Source organism: Felis catus, chromosome A3, assembly GCF_018350175.1.
Source record: "Felis catus isolate Fca126 chromosome A3, F.catus_Fca126_mat1.0, whole genome shotgun sequence".
Classification (NCBI taxonomy): domain Eukaryota; kingdom Metazoa; phylum Chordata; class Mammalia; order Carnivora; family Felidae; genus Felis; species Felis catus.
Genome location: NC_058370.1, coordinates 66,100,840 through 66,127,248, shown reverse-complemented (window position 1 = coordinate 66,127,248; position 26,409 = coordinate 66,100,840). Strand labels below are relative to the sequence as shown.

The 26,409-nt window shown below is 45.7% G+C and overlaps 1 protein-coding gene and 1 pseudogene across 7 annotated transcripts in view; one reads left to right on the top strand and one right to left on the bottom strand.

Moving 5' to 3' along the window:
- Window positions 1-26,409, top strand: part of ATP6V1E2 (ATPase H+ transporting V1 subunit E2) — a 67,190-nt gene that overhangs the window by 16,718 nt on the left and 24,063 nt on the right. For 3 of the 7 annotated variants that reach the window (XM_045054172.1, XM_045054171.1, XM_003983959.5), the window contains one exon: window positions 5,125-5,991. The exons of 2 other annotated variants lie outside the window; for them this stretch is intronic. In XM_045054172.1, coding sequence (XP_044910107.1) covers window positions 5,125-5,813 — 689 coding nt within the window. In that variant the 3' untranslated portion in view covers window positions 5,814-5,991. Of the gene's footprint in view, window positions 1-5,029; window positions 5,992-26,409 lie in introns of those variants that run through there. 2 more of the 7 variants (XM_045054173.1, XM_006930089.4) reach the window with 1 other exon arrangement.
- Window positions 13,257-16,024, bottom strand: LOC123384443 (annotated as a pseudogene).

Here is a 26,409-nt window from a genome sequence, read left to right as displayed (position 1 = left end):
TATTCAGGGTTCTTTGTGGTTCCATATGAATTTTAGAATTTTTTTTCTTTCTTCAAAAAAATGTCATTGGGACTTTCGTAGAGATTGTATTGAATTTGTAGATGGCTTTGGTTAGTATGAACATCTTGATATTAAGTCTTCTAATCCATGAACATAGGATGTCTTTACATTTATCTGTGTCTTAATTTAGTTTCTTTCAGCAGTGTTTTGTAGTTTTTAGTGTACAAGCATTTGGTGTCCTTGGTTAAGTTCATTCCTAGTATTTTGTTCTTTTCTGATGATATTTTAAATGGGATTCTTTTCTTTTCTTTCTTTCTTTCTTTCTTTCTTTCTTTCTTTCTTTCTTCCTTCCTTCCTTCCTTCCTTCCTTCCTTCCTTCCTTCCTTTTTGTTTTTTTAGTAGTAGAAATAATAATAGCACTTATTATGTTCCAAGGCATTGTTCTAAGCACTTTACATACATTATCAACTGGCTTCATCTTTTTTTTCTTCCAATATGTAACACAGTATTATACTAATTTCAGATGTACAATATAACGAATCATCAACAATTCTATACATGTCTCAATGCTCATTACTCTTAATCACCTTTATCTATTTTACCCACATCCCACCAACTTCCCCTCTAGCAAGGACCAGTTTGTTTTCTGTATTTAAGCATCTGGATTTTTGTCTCTCTATCTCTCTCTCTTTTTTTCCCTGTTTATTCATTTGTTTTATTTCTTAAGTTCCACATATGAATGAAATCACATGGTATTTGTCTGTCTCTGACTGATTTATTTCTCTTAGCATTATACTGAATTGTTGCCTTAATTTCCTTTTTGCATCATTCATTGTTAGTGTGTAGAAACTGATTTTTGTATGTTGATTTTGTATTCTGCAAACTTGCTGAATTATTTTATTCTAACAGTTTTTTTTGTGGAATCACTGGGGTTTTCTAGATACAAGATTATGTCATCTGAGATCATTTTACCTCTTTTTTTCTGATCTGGAAACCTTTTATTTTTTTCTCTTGTCTAATTGCTTATAGCTAAGACTTCCAATAGTATGTTGAACAAAAGTGGCAAGAGTTGGTATCCTTGTTTTGTTCCTGACCTTAGAGGAAAGACTTAGATCTTTTGGTTTTTCACTATTGAGTATGAAATTGGCTGTAGGCTTTTCATATATGGCCTGTATTACATTGAGGTAATTTCCTTCTATTCTTAGTTTTTGAGTGTTTTTATCATTAAAGGATGCTGAATTTTGTTCAGTGTTTTTCTGAATCTATTGGAATGATCATGTGATTTTGTCCTTCATTCTGTTAATGCAGTGTATCACATTGATAGATTTTTGTATGTTGAACCATCTTTGCACTGTGGGAATAAATACCACTTGGTTATGGTGTATGATTCTTTTAATGTTCTGTTGAATTCGGTTTGCTAGTATTTGTTGAGGATTTTGCATCTATGTTCATTGGAATACTGGCCTGTAGTTGTCTTTTCTTGGAGTGTCTGGCTTTAGTATGAGGTTAGTACCAGCCTCATAAATGACTTTGGAAGTGTTCCCCATTCTTTAGTTTTTTGGAAGGGTTTGAGAAGGATTAGCATTAATCTTTAAATTTTAGGTAGAATTCTCCAGTGAAGCCCATCTGGTCCTGGGCTTTTGTTTTTTGAAAGGCTTTTGATTACTGATTCGATCCCCTTACTATATAGATATGTTCAGGTTTTCAGTTTCTTCATAAATCAGTCTTGGTGAGTTGTATATTTCCAAGAATTTATCTATTTCTTCTAGTTTCTTCAATTTGTCAGTGTATAACTGTTTATAGTAGTCTCTTATAATCCTTTTTTATTTTTGTATTTCTGTGACTGCATTAGTACTCCTTTTTCATTTTGATTTTGAGTCTTCTCTGTTTGTTTTTTAGTCCATCTAAAGGTTTGTCAATTTTGTTCATCTTTTCAAAAACCAACTTTTAGTTTTATTGCTTTATTTCCTTTATTTTGCTAATTCTGGGCTTAGTTTGTTCTTTTTCTAGATCCTTGAGGTATAGAATTAGACTGTTTGACTATCTTTTTTAAAATTTTTAAAAAATGTTTATCTTTGAGAGAGAGGGTGAGTGGGGGAGAGGCAGAGAGAGAGGGAGACACAGGATCTGAAGCAGGCTCCAGGCTCTGAGCTGTCAGCACAGAGCAGATGCAGGGCTCTAGCTCACAGACCGTGAGATCACGACTTGAGCCGAAGTCAGACGCTTAACCCACTGAGCCACCCAGGTGCCCCTTGACTATTTTTTCTTTAATGTAGGCATTTAGTGCTATAAACTTCCCTCTTAGTACTGCTTTTGTTGCATACCATAGGTTTTGATATATTGTATTTTAATTTTTATCTCAAGATATTTTCTAATTCCCCTTTGGATTCTTCTTTGACCCATGGGTTGTTTAAGAGTGTGTTGTTTAATTTCTCTATGTTTGTGAATTTCCCAATTTTCCTTCTGCTATTGATTTCTAGTTTCATTCCATCATGGTTAGAAAAGATACTTGATATGATTTCAATATTCTTAAATTTGTTAAGACTTGTTTTATGACCTAACATGATCTATGCTGAAAAATGTGCCATGTGTGCTTGAGAAGAAAGTGGATTCTGCTGTTGTTGGGTAGACTGTTCTGTGTATGTCTATATGTCTGTTAGGACCATTTGGTCTATATTTTTGTTCCAAGCCCTCTGTTTCCTTGTTGATCTTCTGTCTGGATATTCTACCCATTAATAAAATGGGGTATTAAAATCTCCTAATATTATTGTGTTGCTGTCTATTACTCCCTTCAGTTCTGACAACTTTCGCTTCATATATTTGGGTGCTCTGATATTGGGTGCATATATCTATATTTATAATTATTATATCTTCCTAGTAAAATTATCTTTTACCACTATAAAATATCCTTCTTTGTCCCTTGTAACAGTTTTTGACTTAAAATCTATTTTATTTTATTTTATTTTTTTTAATTTTTTTTTCAACGTTTATTTATTTTTGGGACAGAGAGAGACAGAGCATGAACGGGGGAGGGGCAGAGAGAGAGGGAGACACAGAATCGGAAACAGGCTCCAGGCTCTGAGCCATCAGCCCAGAGCCCGACGCGGGGCTCGAACCCACGGACTGCGAGATCGTGACCTGGCTGAAGTCGGACGCTTAACCGACTGCGCCACCCAGGCGCCCCTTAACATCTATTTTATATGACCTAAGTATGGCCACTCCTGCTCTCTTTTGGTTACTATTGGCAGAGAATATCTCCCTCCATTCTTTTGTTTTCATCCTATGTGTGTCCTTAAATCTAAAGTGAGTATCTTATAGACAGCATATATTTGAATCTTTAAAAAAATTTTTTTTAATGTTTATTTATTTTTGAGAGAGAGAGAGAGAATGAACAAGAGAGGAGCAGACAGAGAGAGAGAGACAGAATCCAAAGCAGGCTCCAGCCTCTAGCTGTCAGCACAGAGCCCGACATGGGGCTTGAACCCACAAACCATGAGATCATGACCTGAGCTGAAGTCAGATGCTTAACCAACTGAGCCACCCAGGTGCCCCTTGAATCCTTTTTTAAAAGAAGGTTACCTATTCAGCTACTCTAGGGAGTTTACTCCATTTACATTTTTTTTTTAATTTTTTACGGTTTATTTATTTGTGAGACAGAGAGAGACAGAGCATGAACAGGGGAGGGTCAGAGAGAGAGGGAGACACAGAATCAGAAATAGGCTCCAGGCTCTGAGCTGTCAGCACAGAGCCCGACGCGGGGCTCGAACTCATGGACCGTGAGATCATGACCTGAGCCGAAGTCAGACGCTTAACCGACTGAGCCACCCAGGTGCCCCCTCCATTTACATTTAAAGTGATGACTGATAGGGAAGAACATGCTATTGCCATTGTGTTCATTGTTTTCTATATGTCTTGTAGCTTTTTGCTCCTCTTCCTCTCCTGCTGCCTTCCTTTTTGTTGACTGGTTTTAGTGATGTGTCTTGATTCCTTTCTCATTTTCATTTGTGACCATGGATGTCCATTTCCTTTTTCCAACACTGGGGGTGTTTCTTCAAATAAGTTTTCTGTCACTGGAACTCCCATATTGCATGTATTGATTCAGTTATCAATATCCCATATGTCCCTTAGGCTTTCTTAAACTGTTTTTTTTTTTTTAATGTGTATCTCTGACTGGATAATTTCAAATGACCTGTCTTTGAATTTGTTGGTTTATTCTTCTCTAAATAAGATTGTTGTTGAACTCCTATAGTGAATTTTTCAATTCAGTTACATTCTTTAGCTCCAAAATTTGTTTGGTTCTTTTAAATATTTTCTATCTCTTTGTTGCTAGTCTTATTCTGTTCATGTATCTTTTTTCTGAGCTCATTAAGCATCCCAGGAAGGCTTTTTAAGATGTAGATTGTCAGACCCTATTGACAGAGATTCTAATTCAGTAGTCTGTAGTGGGGGCTAGAAATCTGTTTTTCTGAAAGTTTCCCTAGGTGATTCAAATGTACACTTCCAGTGAAAAGACTACCCCCAACCCCTCCCACTCCCAGTTCTCTCCAAGATGTCATCATCTGTCTACTAGTATTCTGCTTTTTTGTATTAGTTGAGGGATCTTGAAACCCTTCTGCCTCTAGACAGCCTTCCTGGATTGAATCCCATCTGACAGTGAGTTTCTTATACTTCTCCCCAGCCCATTCCAGACCAAAATGGACATACACTTCCCATTTCTGTGTTAATTTGGCATTTCATCTCTTCAACTTGCTATCTGAGTCTTAAGCCATCACTGTCTAAAAATCTTCTGGACTAAGCGTACCCTAATTTTCTAATCATTTGATGATGTAAAAGTGTTGAGTGTAGCAGAGGTAGAGCTCTGGGAACCCGTGTTCACATCTCTTTTCTTATAGGGTATGATCTTGGACAGGTTGCTTTTCCTTCCTGGGTCGCAGTTTCCTCATCTGTGAAATGAACAGTGATAGATGATCTTCGCAATCCTTCCTTTTGGATTCTAACTCTCTCCTTCCTTCCCTTATGCACTCCATAGCTAAGGAAGTGAAACTCCAAGGTCATTCCTGAAACGTAGTCCTAAATCAAAGGAACCAGAGGGACTGCCGGTTCTCCCTCTGTCTCCCTTTCCAGGAACAACCATGGCTTTGAGTGATGTCGATGTGCAGAAGCAGATTAAGCACATGATGGCTTTCATTGAGCAGGAAGCCAATGAGAAGGCCGAAGAAATAGATGCCAAGTCTGAGGAAGAGTTCAACATTGAGAAAGGACGTCTTGTGCAAACCCAACGACTGAAGATTATGGAGTATTACGAGAAGAAGGAGAAGCAGATAGAGCAGCAGAAGAAGATCCAGATGTCTACCACGAGGAATCAGGCAAGGCTGAAAGTCCTGAGAGCCCGAGATGACCTCATCTCAGAGTTGCTGAGTGACGCAAAGCTGAGACTTAGTGGGATTGTGGCAGATCCAGCAATCTACCAGGGGCTGCTGGATAAGCTAGTGCTTCAGGGTCTGCTCCGACTGCTGGAGCCCGTGGCGATTGTACGCTGCAGGCCACAGGACCTCCTTCTGGTGGAGGCTGCAGTGCAAAAAGCCATCCCTGAATACATGATGGTCTCCCAAAAATGTGTGGAAGTCCAAGTGGATCAAGAGGTGCACCTGGCTACCAACACAGCTGGAGGAGTGGAGGTCTACAGCGGCAATCAGAGAATAAAGGTTTCGAATACCCTAGAAAGCCGACTGGATCTCTTAGCCCAGCAAAAGATGCCTGATATCCGAAAGGCTTTGTTTGGAGCCAATGCCAACAGGAAGTTTTTTATATAAGCCTCTGAGAAGGGAAACTCATGTTGAATTGTCCAGCCATAAAAGCCTATATTAGGGCAAAGGAAACTAGTAATGTTTCCTCCTCTTTGCTGCTTTGATAGGATTCTATCTACTTTCACGAAATAGCCTTTGAATGGCTAAAGGCATTGTATTTTGGAATAAAACCTGAAAACGCTTAGAAATCTGCTTCTGGTTTATCCACACATACCGCATCTTCTGGTCAATTCAACAGTCTAGATGGAAGGGAGTGAAGACATCTGCTCTTTAGCTTGTCCTTCAGATGAGATGGGCATGATATTAATGGCTTGTGGGTCTGAGTGCTCTAAAGATTGTCAATATTATCTGAAGTGTGTTTTCCTTCTTTTCCTTCAGCTTTGTGTGCTTCTGTAATTTAATGGGATTTAGAGAGCTTTCTCGTGTGTACAGGGTGTATGAGCAGCATATGTACACATGGTTCCATGAGCAGAAGAGCCTGGCACTCAGCATTTAGTGCTCTGTAGCCAAGGCCTTGAAATTCTTAGTTTTGAAGGTGTGTATTACAAGTGAAACCTGATGGGTCTTCGGAGCCTGTGCCAGGGGCTTGGAGCCTTGGCTCATGCCTGGTACCGGCTACTGAAGCCTACCCTCCTCCCTGGATGGGTTCTTGACCACTCACTTCCCAGCTTGCTGGTGCCCTGAGACCCAGCCTCCCCCTCCCTCACCCAGGGAACAGTGCTGCTTTCTGCCTTTGGTGAGGGCTGGTGTGGGCCGGTGTGCATGCAGGGAGGGTCAACGGTGTGTGCACGTTCTGTAAAATCTTAGAGGTGGGCATGATGGTTGCCATTTCTGCCCCAGAATGGCAGATCCATGGCACATTCAGCAAGTGAGTTGGTGAGGGTGAGTCTCTTGCCCACCAGATGCTAAGCACATCCGGGTGTGGAGGTTTACAGACCCTGGGATTCACCTGTCTGCTGTGGGTTGGGTTGGCCAGTCCACTGTAATGGGAGATGTCTGGCTTAACCTCCCTGACTCCAGCCAGGACATAGCACGTGGACCTGGGGGCTGATGGGAAGATGGACCCAGCAGCTGTCAAGCTTGCTGGGCCAGAGTCTCAGATTGGGAACTTCAGGAGCTTTGAGGGGCTGCACTTGCCCCGGAAAGTCTCCCAGTATCTGATGGAATTCTCCATCACACAGCTCAGTGCCTGTGGGGGACTTAGGGTCAGCTCTTTGGCCGGCTTGACATATCTTTCAGGAGAAACCAAGAAACACAGATTGTATATGTTGGTGATTCTCCATACATGTATTATGCAATATAAAGATAAATGATAAAATTCATGTTAATGATTTAAAATGTTAATATTTATTGGGGCGCCTGGGTGGCTCACTCGGTCTGTTGGATTTCTGACTTCGGCTCAGGTCGTGATCTCCTGTCTGTGAGTTCAAGCCCTGTGCTGACAGCTCGGAGCCTGGAGCTGGCTTCAGATTCTATGTGTCTCTCTCTCTCTGCCCCACCCCACCCTCATGCTCTGTCTCTCTCTCTCTGTCTCTCTGTCTCTCTCTCTCTCTCAAAATAAGTAAACATTAAAAAAGTAAAATGTTAATATTTATTTACTTAGCCATTAAATAGCAAATAAATACCATGACAAGTCAAAAGAGAGACTACGGAAGAAAAAGCTTTGTATTTTAGGACCTTTAATTGTACTTTTTGAACAAAGGGTATTTTCATTTTGCATTGGGCCCTGTAAATTATGTTGCTAGTTCTGCACGGGTTTATTGATTTACAGTCTAATCTATGCCCAAGTGTGGTTTATGTATTAACATAAAAATTTTTTGAAGAAAAGAATCCCCAAGCAGCTCTGCCAAGGACAGAATTCGGCTTATGTGGTCAGGAACAGAAATGTTTGGAATCTCAAACACAAAGTAGCAGACATTATTAGGAAACAGGGGTGTCTCACGGAGCCTGGGGATAGGAATGTCTTCCGGTCTCAGGAGAGGGCTGGACCTGGGAACCTGAAAGCCATCTGAAATCCTCTAGCCGGCTGTTTTATTTTCTTTCTTGTGGGAGTGACTTTCCCTACTGCACGATTTGAACGGTGGGGTGGACATGCCTCAGAAAATTTACATTCTAAAGTTTGCATGTTGTAGTTCCAGAAACAAACTTACTTCTCTTGGAGCCAATTCCACTTTCCTGAGAGGGGATCTGTTTGGCCCAGTTTAGGTCAAATGTCCACCTTTGGTCCACGTGACACCTGGGGCAGTTCTCAGAGGAAAGGGGGTGTCAGCGAGAGAGACTCTGCCAAGGGTGTCTTCTGTGTGGGTCTTTTTGAGCTGTGAGTTCAGTCATTTATTGAACATTTTGTGAACGCCAGCAATGAGTTAGGCCCTGTGCTAGGTGCTGACTGTGAAGAATACAGTGTGCGAGTGCCAGCTGAGAGTTGTATAAGAGGTACTGTGAGATTATGGTAATGGGAAGAGAGGGTCACAGAAGGCTTCTGGGGTGCTGCCAGTTGAGCCGAAGTAAGCATTTCAAGCAAAGGGTGGGAGGGAAGCATATGCAAAGGCCCTGAGGTGTGAAAAAGCAAATTGTGTTAGAGGAACTGTGCGTAGTTCAGTGTGGTGAAGTTTGAGGGATGAGGGCAAAGTGACCACGACGAAGCTGGAAAGAGGCACAGAGCCTGATTATGAGGTGCTGTGTGCGTTGCTCAGGAGTTAGGTTAATTCTGGTGGCTGGGTGATGAGCGGTCATTGAAGGACTTTAATTTTTTTTAATGTTTATTTTTGAGACCGAGGGAGACAGAGCGTGAGTGGGGGAGGGACAGAGAGAGGGAGACACAGAATCTGAAACAGGCTCCAGGCTCCGAGCTGTCAGCACAGAGGCTGACACGGGGCTCCAACTCAGGAACCGTGAGATCATGATCAGAGCCGAAGTCGGATGCTTAACTGACCCAGGTGCCCCGTGAAGGACTTTAAACAGGAGTGAAATCGTGAGAGCTGGACTTTTAAAAGATTACGCTAGCGTCACTGTGTGTGGAAAATACATTGGAGGGATAGAGAGGCTGGAGGCAGGAGCCCTGTTGGGGGTTCTTTACCAGTCCAAGTGAGAGATGATAAATAACCTACGCAGCTCTTTTGTGAGATAGGTCACATTCACTGATATACAGGCTGGAAGAGACTAGAATTAGTGACTTACGTCTTACCACCGCCCTCTGCCCCTCACTCTGTCTGCCAGAAGGCTCTTCCACTGGTTCAGGCTTGAGGCGTTCTGGTAGCTTTGCTTCATCTTACAGCTTTTTCTTATAAGAATGTTCTTCTCCTCAGAGCCCTCCCCCTCCTGCCATAGCCGTCATGCCAGGCAGGCCCGGCAAAGCATTCCCTTCCCTGTTGCCCAAGCCCTTAGCCGCCTCCCCTCCTGGAAACCCAGACCCCACTTTGTGCTGTAATCCAGGAGTGTCTGAACCCCCTTTGCCCGCCCCAGCTATGGCCATCTGAGCCGCCTTCAATCCATCAGTGGGGCTCCTGACATTAATTCATCTCCAAAACAACTGACAGGTGGATTTTATGAAGGTTTTGTGCAAAGTTAAGTTGAGGAGTTTAAGTCCCACTTAAAATATCTATGTTTTCCCAAACCTTTCTGTCTCCCGAGGCTGCCAGATACTTTCTCTTTCTCCCCAAACTTCTCCTCCTCAGCCTCTCGACCTTTGGGCTCCAGTCTCCTCCCTCATAACGTCCCCTCAGTGGAACAAAAACCCCGGTGTCTAAGGAGCACTGCTCCCTCACCGTCCCTGGCTGCAAGCACTATGCAGTTCCTGATGAGGACTTTTCATGTATCACTTTATTTACTCTTAGCTGCTTTTTCTACTCAGCCCATCTTTTTATTTTAATTTTTTTTTAATTTTTTTTAATGTTTATTTATTTTTGAGAGAGACAGAGACAGAATGCGAGTGGGTTGGGGCAGAGAGAGAGGGAGGCACAGAATCTGAAGCAGGCTCCAGGGCTCCGAGCTGTCAGCACAGAGCCTGACATGGGGCTCGAACTCATGAGATCATGACCTGACCCGAAGTCGGATGCTCAACCGACTGAGCCACCCAGGCGCCCCAGCCCATCTTTTTAAACATAGCTCCTTATGGGCAGGGGCAGCGTCTTGATTCTTTTTTCTTCCCGTTTCCTGCTCCCTTGTTAGTGCTGACCTTGGGTGTGGTTGTAGTAGATTCTGAACAGACTTTGGGGTTGTTATACTCTTTCCCCACCTGGCTCTGGTTTCTGGATGGAGGCCTCCAGAGTCTTTCTCCTCTTCAACCCATAGATTGTGCCGTAGAAAGAGGCAAGTGTGTGAGATGGGGGCCAGGGGAAGAGTGCCAGGACTGTAATCCAGGACCGGTGCTTGACAAGAACATCCTTCTGTACTGTGCCCTCCTCCTCCCCTGGGAGGCTGCAGGTGGGCGGAGCCCGAGCTCAAGCAGGACAGTCCCCTGCCTCACTTCAGTCGGGCTTGGTTACCTTCTGGACAAACCTGTGGGTTTATTGCATCCCTTCCCTCCCAGATGGGAGGAACTTTGCTTTGGACCTGAGTGCAAAGGTAGGGGCTGTGGAGGGGCTGGGTCCTCCCCAGGGACCTCAACCATGGGAGAGGCAAACCTTAGCCTTCAACACTGGCCTTGACCTGTGGGTTGAGCTGCATTCTGACAGCTGTGCTCGTGCAGGAGTCTTTGCTTTAGAAATGCTTGCACTGGGCACTTTTGGTTAGTTGGCCGGTATAAATGTGCAAACATTCTTTATTATGGTAACTGTCCTACCCTCAAGAAGACGTGTGTAAGCTCCTCAGTCCCTTTGAGCCAAAAGGAGCAAACTGTTACAACCACAGGCAGGCGCAACCCTTCCCCACCGCTCTCCTCATTAACACTTCCCTCCGAGGTGCAAGGGAAACTGTTTGCCGCTGATGCAGACAGAGGCTGTGCTTATGGGGAGGCTGCCTCTGCAAGCTCATTCCCTGCTGGGGGGCGGCTGGGGGGGTCTGAACACCCACCATAGCCAGGCCCTGCCCCTCCCTGAGGCCTCTGCCCCAGGGACCCAGGAATCCTGTTGGCAAGGGTAGTTTGGTGGAAGGAGAACATAGATTTAATTTTCCAATTTTGAGTTGCCTGCAAAGGCAGAAATGGAGGGGATGTTTGAGCGTGTGCTAGAACCTCAGAGGAGTAAAACCTCAGAGGAGACCAGGAAAGCAGACCAGCAGATTAAAAAGTGCTGCGGGGGGGGGTGCCTGGGTGGCTCAGTCAGTTAAGCATCCTACTCTTGGTTTTGGCTCAGGTTATGTATGATCTCACAGTTCATGAGATCGAGCCCCCCATCGGGCTCCACACTGACAATGTGGAGCCTGCCTGGGATTCTCCCCCTCTCTCCCCCTCTTTCTCTCCCCCTCCCCTGCTCTTTCTCTCTCTTTCTCTCTCTCTTTCTCTCTCTCTCTGTCTTTCAACATAAATAAGTAAACTTAAAAAAGAAAATGCTGCAGGGCTTCCTGTTTCTGGGGTCCCAGGACCCCCAGAAGTGGGTCATCAGATCTATTCTGGGCCAACCACAACTCCCCACGCCTCTGGGGAGCAGGTGCAGCCCTTTGCTGAGTTCTCTGGGGGAAATTGCTTAGGGCTTTGCCCCCTTCCTCTGCACTCCTCTGTATCCTTCCCTGTGCCCTCTCAGTCCATTACCTCATCTCTGAAATCATGCCTGTTATTGATAGCACCGGGAAAGGATCGAGTCTTTCCTCCCACCCCACCTTCCTAAACTCGATTCCAAAGCATGATAAACCTTTGCTGTCAGAGCACCCCATGCTTTCCCATACAATCCCACAGCTCATCCAGTGGCCTTTTCTGAAGGACAGCATCCCTTTCACTGGAAGGCTTCTCCCTGCAGGCACAGTCAAAGGGGTCCCAGCTCCAAGAGAGAGTCCTGGCAGACCCTCAGCCCAGATCACCACACCCTCCCCCACACCCTGGAATGATGTTTTGTCACTGGGAGATGAGCCCACAGAGGGTTTGACTCATCCTGGCTGCTACCAAGCCTGAATGGATTCGTGTCCTGGTGCTTACAGAAGATTTAGAACTCGAAGGGATTGAGAGAGCCAAATGCTCCTTTGAATCTGAAGCTTAGAGGAAGCAAGGAAGCAGTCCAGAGTCATAATCAGCTGATAAGACTCCTGGGACTGCAAAGAAGACACCTGAAAAGACAAGGTTGTTGTCATTCATTTTATGAAAAACTTGCTGTATAGATCGTCCAGAACATTGACTGCAGACAAACATGTTAGCAAACACATGGCCATGGCTGATTCCTTGGAGAATCTTTCATTTCTCCTTCCCAGGGTGTCCTGACCTCAGGGCTCAGTCACAGTGAAGGCCCACAGAGAAGGGGTACCTGTGGGTGACTGCACAAGGGATGTAACTTGAGGGGGACCCAGGGAAAGACTGGAGGCCTGGGGAGGCATGTTGGGGATCAGAGTGGGAGGAAGCGGGGACCATCACACAGCACTTAGCCCAGACCTGGCACATGGCAGGTGTTAGTGGACCTCCGTGGAAGCAAGAAGGGGAAGGGGGGAGGGAGGAGGGAAGAGAGGAAAAAGTAGAAGCATGACGCGTTGGTGCTCAACTGCAAAAGGCAAATGAAAGTGAGTATTTGAAGATTCTCATTTTTCCCTGTTTGGCATTTGAGTCCTGGGTTTTCTTTCAGTCAATTGAATTCAAATAAGCAGACATCATATTCATTCATTCATTCATTCATTCATTCATCCATTCCACAAATATTTACTGAATGGTACCAAATGTCAGGCGCTGTGCCAGGCAGCGCGTCCCTTGCAGTTAACGCCCAGCTTTCGCAAAGGAACATTCTAATGTGGGTGGCCTGGCCACCAGTGGGAGGGGTCAGGGCTGGGGAGGGGACCCCAAACAAGCAGACAGCTGGTGCTTTCGGGGTGATCTAAGTGCCATAAAGAAGTCAAGGGTTTTGGACAGTGAGGCCTTCAGTGACCCCTGCTCGGGTAGGGCCCTGGGTACCTAGAGCAGGGGAAGCGGTCAGCCATCCCCATGCATACGGGGAGGGTGGGCAAAAGGGAAGGACATTAGGAGCAGAGGGAGCTACAAGTATAAGGCACCAGCCACATATAGCTCTCCCGGTTTGAGGAGCAGAGAGGAGGTCAGTGGGGCTTTACTAAGTGAGTGATGGCAAGAGAGAAGGGTCAGTGTCCCATCATACTGGGTCTTGTGGGTGGCATGTAAGGAATTTGGGCTTATCCTAAGTACAGTGGGGAGTCATTCAGGGCTCGCAAGCATGGAAGACACACAACCTCATTTTTTTTTTAAACAAGAAGTTTATTTACACCTCAAGACACTTGAAGGGAAACTACCCAGGATTTATTTCTTTTAGAATAATTTATCCCTACTTAAAGATGGGTTGCCCCACATGTAATGGCTACGTGCAAAAAAATTATAAAAAATTACAATTTATGAAATTTAGAAAATTACAAAGTTGCCTTGGTTTTACAGTGACAAATGAAAAACATTAAAATTCTCCAATCAAAGAATTCTTACGTTGTTAAACAATGAGAACAAAATAACTTCCTAGGATGTAAAGGCAAGAGCTGAATGAGCATGGAAAAGGGGGCTGCTTTCATAGAATCAGTATTTTTCCCCATCTTATCCCCATTTGATGTTAATCACAACATACCACTGGCCATTTAGTTAAAAACATAGTATGCTTGAGCCACCTAAGTGGCTCAGTCGGTTAAGCGTCCGACTTTGGCTCAGGTCATGATTTTGTGGTTCGTGAGTTCAAGCTGCTTCGAATTCTGTGTCTCCCTCTCTCTCTGCCCCTCCCCTGCTTGCACTCTGTCCCTCTCTCAAAAATAAATGAACATTGAAAAAATAAATAAGTAAACGTTAAAAAATTTTTAAACACGCAATATGCTCTTGTACATGCACACTTTATGTACAATAGAGGAATGGAGAGGGGAAAATGGAAGAATAGAGAAAACTATACTGTAGGAGTCAGGATGTGGTGGACCCAAATTGCAGTTTTTAATTGAGAATGTCTTCTTGGTCTGGAGGGACAGAGTTCTGGAGTAAAGTGGCAGTTTCCCTTTTGAGTAGACACCTCCTGTCTGCCGCTGGGACACATCAGTTGTGTTTCCATCCCCCATTTCCAAGTGCGAAGGTCTGTCCGTTTCACTGATTGGTTGCCTGTCAAATTGTAATCTGAGCTGCTTTGACAAACCTTGTGTGTCATTGACGAAAGCTTTCATTGGTGTATTAAATGCTGTATGCCTCTTAATCCTATAGAGCACCACGGTACCATCCTGCCCACTGCCTTCAAATGTGATGGTTGCTCTCAGTCGTGACGCCTTCCTTGGGCTTTTCCTCAGCCATGGGGAGGCTGGCGCGTCCTCTGCTGCTGTTTCACAGAACAGGTACCAGGTTTGCAGCAAAGGAGCACACAAACAGCACCAGAAGCTGCAGAAGCAGGACATGAGCTCATTTTACCGTATAAGATGCACCAGCTTCTCTGTTAGATCCCCGGAACGGCACTTGCCTCTCCTTCTTTGCTCAAAAGAAACCGCATGGACCCCGTAGAAATAGGAAAGCAAATATCCAGTCACCAGCCAGCTCAGACAGATGGACAGGTCTCTTTCTGGGCAACACTTCCCTGGGTGCCCTATGGCATTCGGGGTCAATGACTTACAGAAAGTACCTTTAACGTCACCTTTGTGTTGAGTAGTCGGAACTTACATGCACTGTTTGTACAAATCATCTATCCAATCTCCCATCTCCTTTTTTCCTTATTAAGGACACTTCCCTGCCATCAGAACTGCTCAATCTGGGCTTAGCTCCACTTCTTAGCACTTTGTGCCCTTAGTATACCTATGGAATCATACAGTTTTCTCTTGGCTCTTTACGGCATGTCTTTCTGGACCACTCAAACCCTGACTCTTCCTGACTCCTCCTGCCTTCTAGAAACTTTCCTCACTGGGCTCTGGAATTCTTGGACTTGGACACACCCCTGGACTCTCAGTCCATTGGTTTGTTTCATGTATTTTGGAGGTTGGGTTTGTTTTCCTGGAGAGGGAGCCGCCCCCACCCTTGTGACTTCCCAGATTTTTCTCACCTTGAGCCATGAAGGTTACTGACCCCCAGTGGGATGGAATTGGGGATAGGGTACTGGCTCTGGCCCCATAAGAAAAGAAAGATCTGGTAAGCAAGTATGACACTGGGCATATCTTAAATGAATGAAGCCTGGCTCTGCAGAATCATAGACTGGTCTTCCACTGATTCCCTTGGGCTTTGGATTGGACTCACCCCTACTCTCCCTGACAATTGTGTAATCCTGGCAGGTCATATCTCCATCTGTTAAGTGAAGAATGACGGCCTGATGACCAAGTTCCCTGGGACCCCTGAAACTCCCAGCTTCCCACTGCTGACCTCACCCACTATTGCTGACTCTTGATGTCCTTTGATCTCTCTTTCCAGGCTTCCTTCTCGTGCCTACCTGGTTCAACACATGCTAGCCTCTGGGGTCCTTGCCCCTCTTATGGGGGCCATGAGCAGGGCTATACCCTACAGGGGATGGGGGAGGTTAAACTACAAATCTGCTGGCCTCTTTCCAGCCAAGGGCAAGGCATGTTTCCAAGGAGTCTGCATATGGGGCCAAGGCTGGCTGGATGTGGGTGGAGGTGTGGGTGCAGGGGTTTGGAGAGTGGTGGGAGAAAGCCTTAGGCCCTAGGCAGCCCCACTCTGGATCCACAGAACATCAACAGGGCATGTTTCCTGCCTCCAGGCTCTCACCCATTGGAGAGAATCCAGATTTGGATCTTAGTTTGGGGTCTTAATAATAGTGGTTTCTATTCTCTAGGCAACACTATGCAGTCCTTACACAAAAGAATCCGTGTTGTTTATAGGCCAGAGCCCTCGGGAGGGAGATTACAGGCCTGGGTTCTAGTTCCATTCATTTGCTAGGTTAGCAAAGTAACTCATCTTCTCTATGCCCTAATTTTCCTAACAGTAGAAAGGGGGGAAATGCCTATTCTCATTGGGGTGTTTTGGCAATGAAATGCAATAAAACAGAAAGGCAAAAGAGATGCCCATGTGATCCATGCTAATTTTGATAAATGAGCCTTAACCCAATGAAAATTTTTTTTAATTTACTTTTGTTTTTAATGTTTATTTCATTTTGACAGAGAGAGAGAGAGAGAGAGAGAGAGAGAGAGAGAGAGAGAGCTGGGGAGGGGCAGAGAGGGAGGGAGACAGAATCCTAAGCAGGCTCCAGGCTCTGAGCTGTCAGCACAGAGCCCGACGTGGGGCTCAAACTCACAAACGTGAGATCATGACCTGAGCCGAAGTCAGACACTCAACCGACTGAGCCACCCAGGTGCCCCTGAAAATTTTATTAGACAAGAAATAGAAAAACATTATGGAAGTCAAAAACGTTCTATAAATCATATATAATTTTACCATCCTGATAGTGATTTTTTTTATTTTCAGATTTCACAATGATATTTCAAATAATTATGCATGATATGGCTACCATTTTGCACCTCCCATGTGGAATCATTTGGTCTGTGTAAACTTCACCTTCAATGCCTGCAAATTATTGCACCTAGTATGTTTTATAATTGATTGTATCTATTCAAACAGTAATTGACATTTGAGTTACCTTGAGTTTTCATTATAATAAATGATGCTGCAATTAGCACACGGCTTTTTAGTAGAATCAATCTGTATGTAACATTTTGTCTACTTGTCAAATTAATATACACATTGTAGAAAAATTTAAAGATCCAGAGTAGTATAAAGAAATTTAAATCGCAGGTAATTGTACCACCGAGAGATAGCATTGTGAAAATGTGGAGTCTGTCCTTCCATTATTTTTCTATGCATAGCTTGTGGGGGTGGGGGGGCACATGTGTGTACATGTGTGATCTATTGGTGCATGTTCAGTGTTTCATCCTGATTTCTTACTACTGTGGAAGGTAGTTAAGAGCATGGGAGTTAAGAGGCTGGACCCTGGGTTCAGATTCCCTGAGTTCAAATCCTGTTTCTGCCACTTAGCCATTTGGATAAACTCTAAGCCTCAAGTCTCACCCTTTATTTGCTAGTCAACCTTACATAAGTTCCTCCTGGAGGACAGTTTTTAGAAGAAAGATAATAATAGAATCTGTCTCCTATGGTTGTAAGAATCTATCTATACAAATCATTTGGCAGGAACATCTGGCACGTGTAAGTGCAACAAATATTCCTTATGGTCATTTTTTTCGTGCATTTTCCATGTCGTGAAAAATTCTTGAAAATCTCCATTTTAAACACCTGCCTGATTATTATTCTTTTATACTCTAATCTATTCAAGTTCATCATAAACATTTTTTAGTTTCTATAACAAGTCAGCGATTTTTGTGTACCTAAACCTTTGCCCAATTTAGATTGTTTCCTTAGACAAGCATCCTAGAACTGGAATTAATGGGTTAAGAGTACGATGATTTTTAAACATCTCTTTACTACCTACGTCAAATTGCTTTGGCATAAAAGATTTTAAAGAACAGGGCTTAAGCCTGGTTTTCAAACTGCAGCAGCAAGAAGTGCAGTCTTGGATTCTTTTTTCCTACTCCCCTCCTTTATTTCTTCCCCAGTCCTTAAATCCTAGCATTTGAAGCCATACCATTCAGGATCCTAGACTTTTGACACGGTCCCTTGGTGTGAAAGGGGCCAGCGCTAGCGAGAGGGAGGAGGGAGAGATAACCCGTTTGAAAGTCACACGCCCCGACGGTCCTTGTAAGAGTACCTAAGAGATAGAAACGGCGGCGGTCACGTGACCTGAGCATGACCTCATAGCTCCCCGCGCCCACCGGTGGCAGGAAGGGGAGGGCGTTGTCATCACCCCTACTTGGCGGGTTACCTAAACGAGCCCTGGGGGATTTGGGAACCCTCCTTGGTTCCCTGGGCGCGAAGAAGAGGCACGCTAGGAAGCCCTTCTGTAATCGTTGGTCAGTGACAAGCTGTCACCCCACGATTAGCTGAAAGCAACTGGATGCCCAGTTCTGGGTGCAGGCAAGTCTCGGTGGCAGGGGAGGTACACATTTCATCTCGCTTAGTTCTTATTATCCCCATGTTACTGGAGACCCAGATGAGAAAACTCACGGCGGAGCTGGCAGTGAGGACGAGCCCAGAGTCACGGAGACCTGGAGCAAGCAGCGGGTGGCAAGCGCGCGCCGGGGGGTGCCCAGCCAGCGTGGGCGTGGGTTCCGGGGGGCAGCTCTGGGGGTTCCGGGCTCCTGGAGGCAGCGGGGGCAAACCAGGAGAGAGCTCTCACCGACCTGACAGGACATCTGTAGTGGAGAGACTGAGATTTTAGAGGAACGCTTAAAAAACAAAACAAAGCAAAACAAAAAAGACAGGAGGGAAGTATTGATTGGATGAAGGGAGATGTCCTTGGTCCATTTCCCACTAACCGAGCACCAGGGAGAGAGCCCCCCAGCTTTGAGGGTGCCCTCAAGTCCCCCAGGATTTAGGAGCATATTCAAACTTGTTGGTTTTCATTCATTCTAGGCACCCATTCTTTGCCAGCAAGAGCCACGCTTGGGGGCCCGTGGGGGCCCTAAAGGTTTTTCTGGCAGACTCCTAAAAGGATTGTGAAAATCTAGGTACCACCCCTTGCACATTTGTGGGAGCAAACATTCAATTTTTTTTCATGGTATAGTTACATAAGGTGTGCTCTCCGGTGTGTGCACTAAAAAATAAAACTATTTTAGAACTCTGAAAAATATCTCCAAATGAAATACTATAGTGATTGACTATCCACCACCATCCTTTTAAAAGAATTTGTGAAGTTCTTAACAGTAGGGAAAATGTCACCTTTCTTTTTTTCTTTGAGTTTATATTTTCATTCTACTTCCCCTCCAGAATTTTATCCTCCTATATTTTTATGATTGAATGACTTTTATGTATCACCTTATCATACTTCTCTCCTAAAACTATGTATATAAAATGAATTAATTTTTTAAATTTCCTGTGACCATAGATTCTAAATATTAGAGAATATTCTATCTGGGTTTGTACCATGACAACTAGTGAACAATTAATCAAAACAAATGCTATTAGGAATTTTAATAGATTCTAAGGAAGCATAAAAAAAAGCTTAATTGGAAATACATTTCTTAAAGAGATGAAGCTTTTTTTCCTGCCCCAATTAGTTCATATATCCATGGATGAATATTACTCATTGCTAGATGAAGTCAGGGTTCAGCAGTAATTCTATTTGTGTGTGTGTGTGTGTGTGTGTGTGTGTGTGTTTTAATAGATGCAAGTGCTGACCTCAGAAACCTTTTCACAGAAGTACAAAGGAATATAAGGAGTTTTGTTACAGCAATGTCAATCAATTTTATAAATTCCTTTTGAGTTATATGTCAAAGATCGTGTGGGTGGGTCATTGAAAATCTATCAGCTGACAATGAGAAGAGATTCTCCTTCACTTTGAATGAAAGCAGAGAATTGGAAGCTCTTTGTTGATTTACCTAGTCATTAGTCATTCCTTTCCTCAACACGGATACCAGGATTCAGATTGAAGCTTCCTTGCACCATCCATTTTTTCCCCAAGTCAGTGCACCATGGTAACATTTGGGATGGGTGAGAAGAATGCCTTTCTTTTGAGAAGTGGCAGAAGGGTGATTATGAAATGGGAAGTGGGAGGGGAACCAGCAGCATCCCTGGACCGTGACCTCAGTGACCTCCGTGCACCCAGGCAGCACACCCGAGGGGGAGGAGTGTGTGGAAGCTGAAGGCTCACCCTGTGAGGCTCTTACAATGACCCACGCCAAAATATGTGCCCTGTGACCATCTTCGTGTACCTCCAAGAGCACTGTACCCTGGTTTCTCTTGGCCCACTGCTGGCTGGATGGGCAGAGAAAGGGAAGTGATGGGGCAAGGGATTTCTGGAGGTTCTGAATGTCTCTTTGCAGGAGGGGAGGTACTTGTGGGCAGAGGTTCCTCCCTGAGGAGTGGTTGCCTAACTGCAGGGCCTTTCCATGGAGGGGTGGCAGTGGCAGTGATCCCAACCCACACACTGGCTGCGGTCTGACTCCAGGTCCAGGCTCTTCTCTCAGAGCTTTCCTTCTCCTTTGGGTTCAGCCTACTTTGAGCTCTTGAAAGAACTTCTGGTCATTCTTCCATGCAGGGCCCCCGCAGGGCAGGGCGGGGTCCCCACAGACCAGAGTGGAGAAGTGCAGGGGCCAACCAGGGCCAGAGAAAACTAGAGCCCCTGATGGAGTGGGGGCTACTTCATTGGCTTGCCTCTCCTCTCCATCCCAAGGCATGCTCGTTTGCAGGGCCTTGGCTGGCCTCTGTGGCGCTTGTGTGTCATTAGAAAAAGGGCCCCCTCTGGACAGATCCAGCATCATGAGCCTATGAGGTGGGGAACACAAGATACCTTTGTACTAGGAAAAAGTCTCCCTTTCCTCTGGGCTGACACAGCCCGGTGCCCAGGGGCCTGGCTTGGCTGGGGGAGGGTGGGCTGCATTTCACCTCCCACTTGTCCCCTCAGCTGGGCACTTTGGGCATTGCACACACGCCTGCATGGCCATGTGGGGTACGCTCTTGCCTCTGAGCACACTGTTTCCCCTACCTGGAATCCTCCCCATTCCTTTGTGGCCCAGTTCAGATGCCACTTCCTCCTCCTAGAGCCAAGCTCCTCTGGCCCACTCTCATCTCCCCCTCCTCTGGCTTCCTGTGATGTCTTCAGTCTATAGACTGAAGTTAATCCTACGGGGAGATGATGGGCCGGGATTTACATTAGAACAGCAGTTCTCAACTGGGGACAATTTTGACCCTCCCCCCTCCCCCAGGGGATATTTGGTGAGGTCTGAAGACATTTATTGCTGTCACAACTAAAATGGGGAGCCTGTTACTGGCATCTAGTGGGTAGAGGCCAGTGATGCTCTTAAATAACCTACAATGGGCTGGACAGCTCCCTACCTCTGACCCCCCCCCCCCCCCCCCCCCCCCCCCAGCAAGCGAAGAATTATCTGGCTCAAAATGTCAACAGTGGCCAGGAGAAACTCTGGACAAGATGATCTCTGGTCTTGAGAACACTTCGTGTCACACCCTAAATTATATTGTTGGTATTTTGATATTGTTTTAGTGATTTTAGTGTCAGTGTTATTTCCTCAACCAGGTGGCCTCTTCTTGGAGGACAGAAACCATATATCTTTGCAGGTCCAACCTCAAGGGCATTCACATAGGATCCCCCAGGGTTTTCAGCCATCAGAAAGATATAGAAAAAAGATGAATGAATACTCTCTGGCCTGCCCCAGCCCTGCCCTCTGATGTTTCTCGTGAGCTTCTGCTATTATTCCTTGCTGGAACCCTATTACATCATATCTTAAAAATCAAGAACAAAAACAAAAAAGAAAGAGAGCCAAACGGACACGGGAGTCCTCAGTATGGCTCACGGAGCCTCCCCAGCTTCTGACCGCACCTTACTAAGGGCTGAGCCGTAAGCTCAGGTGAAAGACGTTGAGAGGCGACTTTAAATTTCCAGGTTGTAGGCAGCCACACGTCAGCTTTCTCTTCAGCCTGGAGCAAGGGATCTATCAACTGTGTCTCCCAAATTGATAAATGCAGTCTGGGAATACCCCACACCAGGATTCATGAGAAAGAAAAGCTCTAAAAGATTTTTTTCCCCTTAAACGTAGCATCTCCCAGCAGGCCAGATCTTTCTATTTGTGGGGTCCAGTGCCAGAGGACAAATGCAGGTACACAAACTATATATTTAAATATCTTACAACAATAAAGCAAGCCAACAATTGTTAAATGTTCAAAACTCTTATCTTGAAAAATATGTCTTCATACTGACCTGGAAGATCAAGTTTGAGTTGAGAATTCTCAGACTCCTCAGATCACCATACTGGAACAGGACCCCCAACCCCCTACTCATGGCCCATGGCCTGTGCCACTTCTCTTCTCACTCCTAGCTTGTCTCACCATTTGAGGGGCCTGATATGGGCATTCCAGCCTATGTATCCACATTCTAATCATACCCCTTGTATGCTTACCCCCAATTCAGTCTACCCTGGGAAGATGGACCTGGGGCACAGGACTGCAGGATCTAAAAAAAGGTTTGGGGCCTTTTGGGCAAGGAATTTCTGGGTCCTGTATACCCAGGTTATGGTCTAGGTCTAAGGTGTGAGTGTGGTGGATATGTCCACTCGACCCCACAGGCTCCTTACCCCAGGGGGAGGGATGAGCCAGAGTGGAGCCTTCTTAAGGTGCCAGCCCAGAGCACTTTGGGTCTAAGGGAAGAAATGACTCCCCAGGTAGCAGCAACTGCAACATGTGCCCTGGGCCTTCTGGAGGCTGCCCCCCTCCCCACTCTCACCCCCGCCATACACTGACTGGATAGGAATTTCAAGACCTTTTTTGGGTAACAGCTTTATCGAGATATAATTCATATACCATACAATTCACCCACTTGTGTAGAATTCAGTGGTTTTTTGTATATTCAGAGTTGGGTAACCATCGCCACAATCAATTTTAGAACATTTCATCACCCCAAAAGAGACCCTGCATCTCACCCTAATTCCCTTATTCCCCCAACCCTAAGCTGCTTTCTTCCTATAGATTTGCCTATTCTGGACATTTCGTATACATGGAATCATACAACATGTGGTCCTTGGTGATTGGCTTCTTTCACTTAGCATAGTATTTTCAAGATTCATTCATGTCATACCATGTGTTAGTGCTTTATTCCTTTTGTCACCAGATAATATTCCATTTTACAGATATCCCATGTTTTAGTTATCCACCCACCAGTTGATGGACATTTGGGTTGCTCCAGACCTTTCACAGTCTTTTCCTGGATCCTCTTGTGAGGGCTCTGTATGTTGGTAGTGCACAGCCTATGCTTGCCCGGTGGGTGGGGGGTGGGTGGAGGGAGCTTCCCCCAGGAGGTCCCCTCACAGTGAGGCTCTGCAGCCATTTCCCCTGGCCCTGTCACCAGTCCCTCAACCCCTCATAGTGCCAGAGCAGGGCTGTCTTCCCTCAAGAAGTGGGGAGATGGCTCCGTTTCCTGCTGAGGTTGCGCACATGAGAATTCCACCTCTCTCCACGTCTCCTAGACTCCCTGGTTTAGGTTCATCTCCACATCTTTCTCCACAGGACAGGCTGGCAAGAGTTGCCGTATTTCCAACTCATACAATCCTCCTTTATTTAGCCAAACGGGAAAGCCTTTACATGACTCAAAACACTTGGCTCCAAGTGACAGACACCCAATTCAAATCAATGTTAAAAGCAACTGAAAAGGTTAGGGATGTTTCTCATTTTTGGAAGATCTAGGGGCTCAAATCATGCCAACAAGGACTCACTTTATTCTCTCCTCCTCCTCCTTCCCACCTGTCTCCCTGTCAGTGTCTCCTTATCTCTTCTTGGCTCTACTCTTCTCTTTGTAGTCTTTATTCTCAGGCAGGCTTTCCCCTAATGGAACAAGATGGCCACCAGCTGCTCTGGACATACGGTCTACTCGCTCAGAGCTTATCTTCCCAGGACCTCTAGCAAAAGTCCCAGGTTTGAGACTCCTTGGTCAGGCTTGGGTCATGTGTCCACACATGAACTAATCATTTGGAGCAGGAGGTAGAAAGCTCTGATTGGCTGGTCTGGGTCTTAGGCCCACCCTTGATTGGAAATCAGTGCACCTGTACCTCATGGACTAAGCTTAGGGAATAGGGAGCGCTCCAAAAGAAAATCAAGGGGAAATAAATGCTGGATATGCACAGCAGATATCACTGGAAACCGTCCTATGAACTGGCCTATCTGGGGTCGGCCACATGAGTTTATCATACATGTTCAAATATGTCTGAACCTACCGGTAGACATGCCTAGGCTGAAGTGGAAACCCCTGCTCCATGTGATAGACTAATTCCTTATGAGATTCTAGAAATTGATATCCAGGATGTTAGCCTTCCTAATGAGGGTTTGTAATTGAACATGAACAAATCCTTATCCAAGAAATTTTGCCCTGTTGGTGGAATTATAGGCTTTATGGCAGGACAATGGAGAACCTATTGTTAATTCAAGAGGCCTTTTGGAGACCCAGGGGCATAGTAAGTAGATACTGGTCCATCCTCCCCATGTTTCGAATCTAAATGTCCTGGATGTAATTTCATAGTAATTTATTTGTGCCAGTGATGAGCAGAATCAGGTGGGGGAGGGACCAGAGGAGAGTCATAGACAAGGAGCCTGGGTGGAGAGGAGAGAGCTGGTTGTAGGCAGCAGCACAACATAGCTCTTCTCTCAGATCCCCCTCACTCTTTCTCCCCCTTTCCTTATTCCTCTGTCACCATGACAACTAATGATGCTCCCTCATCCTCGTCCCCTCTCTGGCTGGCTCTGGTCCCCAGGCCCCACCACTCTGCCTGACCAACCTCACAGAGCCTTTGCCAGCCTCCTTCCACATCACTCAGCCTGGTACCCAGCCTAGCCCTCCACCCCCAATACATTCTCCTGTCTCATTTACCTGCTTCCAGGCCCCTGCCCTGCCCCTGCTTTAATCCTGATCCAGGCTTGAGCCAAATTCCCATCTTCCTTCAAGAAGTTGTATGGAAATTAGATTTTTGCCACTCTAACTGGATTTGAAATGCATTAAGAGATCTGTCTCTTGAAACACCTCAAGGTGAGGCAGTTGTGGAGAAGGATCCCTTACTGCTGCTTCCGTGCTTCAACACTGCTGGAGTGAATCACATTCTATTTTTGTACTAGGAAAGCTTTCTGTTTCAAGAAATCCCCCAGCAGGTCTCTGAGTGAAACAGAGACTGTATCATAAGGGAAATCACATCTCAAGTTCAGAGATTGTGAGCCAGTGGGCCTGGCCCACAGACTTTTGTTAGGTCCATAGTATGACAAGCAAAACAAAACAAAACAAAAAAACACAAACCAACCGTTCAAAATCAGCAGGTATTACATTAAAAAAAAAAAGACTGGATTCCTGGCTGTTCTTGACCTGGACAGGGACCCAGCATCTTTACATGGTGAAAATGGGAGTGGGGGAGGGGAGTAGGGGCTGCCTCAGTTGCACTGGCTCACCATTTCCTGTTAGCCACACATCTGACCAATTTCCCTGTTTTGCCTGCTCCACCTGGGCCCTCTGGGCACCCCAGCTTTTGATTCCTGCCCTAGCTGATTTGTTTTGAGAATCAGGATTGTTCTGCACTGTGTGGTTTGCTTAGGGCAGTTATCTGGAGTTCCTCTGAAGGTAGCCTGATATCAGCTTTCTACACTTTGCTGTGTTTCCAGGGTCTTCCAGTCAAAGCTATCATTTTCTAGGAACCCACTCAGGCAAGTTCTAATGTGGGCTGGGTGGGAGAGTTGTGGCAGGTGCTTTGTGTTTGTGAGGATATAGAAATCACCCAGAAGTGAAAGTCAGTGAGAGCAGACCCTAAGATTCCTCTCTGGGTCTGACCACCTCCCTCTTCTTTTATACACCTGTCATGGTACCCTGTTCTTAACAGAGCCAGGCATGGCTGATTCAAGAGGGAAGACTCCCAGGCCAGCTACAGACTCTCACGTGATTTGAGGGATCCAGTAGAGGATGTTGGGTGGGGTCCAGAGGCGGCTCTCCAGGGCTTTGAGTGCGGATCTCCCACTCCCCTCCCAAGAAAATGGTGGGTATGTGTGGAACAGGTGGGCCAGTGAGTGAGGACTTACATCCTCGTTCCCTCTCAAAGAAAGACAGTTCCCTCTACAGCCTTTGGTGGGAGGAAAGGAGACACTGGGTAGAACAGAAAGGTAGCTTTTTAAGCCAATAGCTTTGAAGCTGCTACCCCTAGATATACATATTTGGAGGGACCCAGTGGGTCTGCGCAAGATGATTGGAAATACACAGTACTCTTCATATATGTTATCAAATAAGCTCTGAATCTTCATCCACAAACCCAAATGGGCAAGACATAGATTTGCTCTTTTTAAATCAATTTTTAGCTCTTTCTCCTTGCCACACTTGGTCTCTGCCACCTTCTGGCTGAGTAAGCTCAGGCAAATCCTGAGTGGGTTTTCCCGTATGCAGAGTGGGGATGGGAATAGTGCTCCCTGGGGAGTGGCCTCGGATGAAATAGACACAGAGCATGCTGGACAGGGCAGAATGCACAGTGGGTATTGAGTAAGTGCGTGCCCCCCTCTCCAGACGCCTTCACCCAATGCTTTAGCTCTCCCAGCTTGTCTCAGGTTGCCTATTGCAGACTTCGGTTCAGTGGATTGTTCATTTTTTCGGTAAGCACTGTTAAGTCCCCAGGTATTAGGTATTAGCCGCTCTGGCAACTTGGCCAGGGTTATTGGAGAAGAGCTGCTCCGTGTTTGAGAGTCCCCCCCCCCCCCCCACCTCTGCATGCACGGGCCCTTCCTGGTGTGGAGAGTAGCTCCCTGAAACACCCTGCCCGCCCCCCCCCCCCCCCCCTTCTCGTCCAGGGTCGCCTTGCTCAGCACTTTCTCCAGGGCTTCCTGGTGGCTGGCTTCCAATGCCTGCTCTCTGCACCAGGACCCTACAATGGCTCCTTTGATGAAAAGTTTGAGGGAAAAGGACTGTGTCATTTGATACAGTGAGGCTCATAG